The 3,689-nt window shown below is 36.9% G+C and overlaps 1 protein-coding gene across 1 annotated transcript in view; it reads right to left on the reverse strand.

Moving 5' to 3' along the window:
• Nucleotides 1–1,159: 1,159 nt before the first annotated feature.
• Nucleotides 1,160–3,689, reverse strand: part of Ubc6 (ubiquitin conjugating enzyme 6) — a 14,316-nt gene continuing 11,786 nt past the window's right edge. Inside the window, exon 5 of the mRNA XM_043035773.2 lies at nt 1,160–3,643. Coding sequence (XP_042891707.1) covers nt 3,605–3,643 — 39 coding nt within the window. The 3' untranslated portion in view covers nt 1,160–3,604. The remainder of the gene's footprint in view (nt 3,644–3,689) is intronic.

A 3,689-nucleotide genomic window follows, 5' to 3' on the forward strand; every position in this document is an offset into this window, starting at 1 on the left:
GCAAGCACAAGAGCATGTACCCATTCCTGGTACATGGGCCAATGCCCCACTCCACCCGAGTCAAACCTGGGTTGGGCTGTAGTAAACAGGAAGACCATACTGGGTGACCCTACTAATTCTAGGCTAGTAAATTTGTCATTTCTTGAGATGGGCACGAATGCAGGTAATGTGCAAACTGGGTAAAAGTTAAACTTTGACAGAAGCTTTATATATATATGCTGATACTCAGATGATCCTTTGACTTCAGACCAACATGAAGTGACAAGTGGAGAATGTACATTCACTTTTTATAATTTTCACTTGATTGGTAGCAGTTATGTGCTTTTGAATAATTGAAACTTTTTAGTGAAATGACATGGAATAATGGCAGAGAGAGATGTCTCAATTTGCACCTTAGCATATCGCAACATCCATGGAAATATCCCCCCCTTAACACAAAAAAAGATATATATTGCAATACATTACTAATGTACAAGTTATCAGAATAATGTAGGTGCAATGAAAAAAATAAAGATACCATGATCAAGGATGACATTGAGTAACATTTCATGGTAACCTTTATAATCTCTGATATTTGTAGTGCCACAAGAAAAAATTACATGAAAAAAAATTCTGGTAAAAGCATGTGTAGAAATAAATTGTATGAAGGGTCAGAATGACAGCAGTATTTAAGACTGATCTTAACCCTCTCTGGACGGGTGGTACAGTACTGTACCGCTCATTCAAAAGCCCAGTGGCCGGGCGGCACAGTATTGTGCCAGCCATTCAATTGATTTAGGCCTAATAATTTGGACGCCCCGGCATTGTGACTTTCAAGGCTAGAATGCCCCCGTCGTGGATGGGTTAACTAATTGATATTACAACCTGCTACATTTAATCTGAAAATATTTTCTACACCATTCTTTTTTTGGAGGGATGACTCCAGACACTACAAGAGATATCTTCAGACATGGGGTGACCTTGGACATTTACCATGTTCCTTGAAAAGTACTGAAAACCATTTTTTATATACTTCAACAAGCATTTACAGACTGCTGAACAACTTTGCTAAGACTGGAAATGCTGTTTGAAGATGTTCATTTTAATCTTAAATAAGAGCACCCAAATGACTACATTCATCTTGAATCAAGCAAATACATAGGCTAGAGAAATATCACAATATGATTGAAATTTATTGATAACATTATATACACAAAGCACAATGTTATATTTCACTTAGGAAATTTTTTGTCCTATAAATGAAAAGATCAGTTTTCCTACATATCTGAAGATAAAACTAAACCAAGGATGAGTTGTTTCTAGTTCTATGTTACAGATTTATTGATATTGAGACCAACAAACATTTCCCTTTTCTCTCAACTCATATAGGAGAGAATCCATTTTCAGTAGTTCTGATTTTTCCTGACTGAGGGGCAATTTGTGCCATTTTTTTAATCAAAAGCTCTCCTATATTCGAAACTATTTACTGGGCACTGCTCTAAATACTTACAAAGAATCTTGTATGTTGAAATACAATAGTTTAATGTGAGACAAATAAATGAAATGTATCTGTACTAGATAATTCTTGATTAAGAATAAAATGAGTTAATTCTGTACAACTCGAGAAGTAAAACAAAAGGAAAGCTTATACTTTACATCTACAATTCTTAATGCCAGAAAACATTAGCTAGACTTGGATGAAGATGCAAATAAAAATTAAAGAAAGCAGTTGTCATCTATCGGAAAAAAGGAGTTAAAAAAGAAAAAAAGTTGAGCTTTGGTCAATAAGGCTGTGCTTCCACAGATGCAATAATGTAATTGTGGCTGTTGCATTAGCAGTATTGATTATTATCCTGGAGTCATTTCTATTGAGTTGACATTAAACTCCTGAAAATCATTTGTATGGTTCCAGGTAGGCTCAAGGCTCAGCATTAGCCATAGGACCTAATATACTCATTTTTTTGTTGTTTTTTAAATGGATACAGTATTTTCACATAATATGCACACTGGGTAAAGGTTATACTTTGACAGTAGCTTTATATGTATATGCTGAAGGGAGGAAAAAGAATTTGCAAATGTTTTCTACAGTCCCTTTAGGGTTCCCCTTTGGTTACATACATGTTCAAGGAACAGTGGGGACAGGTGTATCTATTCACTGTACGAGTTCAGTAGAGGACGAATTCTTAGACATTTCATGAGGGCGAGCAAATATGAAAGCACTGTTTTCCTCCAGCTTCTTTGGCAATATCAATGCCTGTCTTCCTAAGTGATGCATGTTACACTTGCTGCTGCAGAGAAGCACTTCAACATTTTTTACCTCCAAAAAATGCAGAATCCTGGCCTTGCCACTACACACAAACGGTGTGCTCTACAACACTGGCTTTTATGGTGACAGTAATTAAAAAATAAAGATGACTTTACTACGAAAGGAAAAAGCACCAAATAACTCAAATGAAAGATTCAGAAGGCAAAACTGTTATCAAATATTAAAGATATACAAAGTCTACCTTTCCACAAATATAAGGAGGTTCTTATAAAGTGAGGAGTGTTCGCTCTATCATCATTAAATGACATACTCAAGCTTTTCAGCTCACACGCACTGTACACGCAATCCTACTCATCTCTCACTGTGTGCCCATTTTTTGCATGCGCAGGACGTATAGGTATATACTGACCCAGGAGTCTCCTGTTTCATATCTTGATAGCATACACACTTGAAATCACACTACAGTATACACAAAACTCTTACATAATTTATCTATGCCAAAAAATACTTATATGAGTTGTTTAAAAGTAAACACTAGCACACAAATTTGCTGAAACAAAATACAGTACACATTCAGAAGTTTAGGCTTTTGTGTATGTCTGGGAAATTTCATATTAGATATCTGCACTGAAGCTGAAGCCATGAATTGAAGAGTAAGACAGCTATCCAGATATGCACAAGATAGGGGAGGAGGGAAGGGGGCGAGACACACCACAACACACATCTATCACTTTGAAAGGTTCTTACCAGAAACAACAAACATTTTATGCAACTTGAATGATAATAGTAATAAGGCTCACAGAATTTGCAAAGGCAGAAACACAAAAGTAATATTATTAAACTATAATGGCTGCGGCACTGAAAGTAGCCAGATAGTAAAGCCAAGCCTGAACAGGGCAGCCAAAACGCTGCTTGGCCACATTGCAGGAGCTTCCAGGCTCTTGATTGCTTGCCAGCACCTCTACAGCACACTACACCTGACTGCTCCATCCAGTGCAGAAAAGATTGGTGCACATAACAGCTGCTTACATTGAGCTAACTACAAAAATGAATAGGATAGATTCTGAAGTGATCTTTTTTTTAATCTATTTTATTTGACAAGTTATTTCACAATTACCTGCAAGGTTGAAACACCAATTATCTTTGGTTTTGCAGCATTTCCATTTTATCTTTATATATCGTGAAACCACATCTAAACTTGCTTAATGAGCTAGCTCATCAGATTGTGACACGAGCAGGGTAAGTGTAGGTGTATTAAGGGCAGGCAGGTGTGGTGTAGAGCAGGATGTGTGACAACTACTGGTCCCTAGCCTCACTGCAAGGCTAGCGGCCAAGCCCTACGGCCATGTCCTGCATGCCCTACGTATCCTTTTTCATTTCTTCACCATCATCCTCATCCTGAAATCATAAAATATATAAATTCAGTATTTCGTAAGTAAAAAAA

Source organism: Penaeus japonicus, unplaced genomic scaffold, assembly GCF_977035675.1.
Source record: "Penaeus japonicus unplaced genomic scaffold, GWHDUDI00000001_assembly GWHDUDI00000005, whole genome shotgun sequence".
NCBI lineage: Eukaryota > Metazoa > Arthropoda > Malacostraca > Decapoda > Penaeidae > Penaeus > Penaeus japonicus.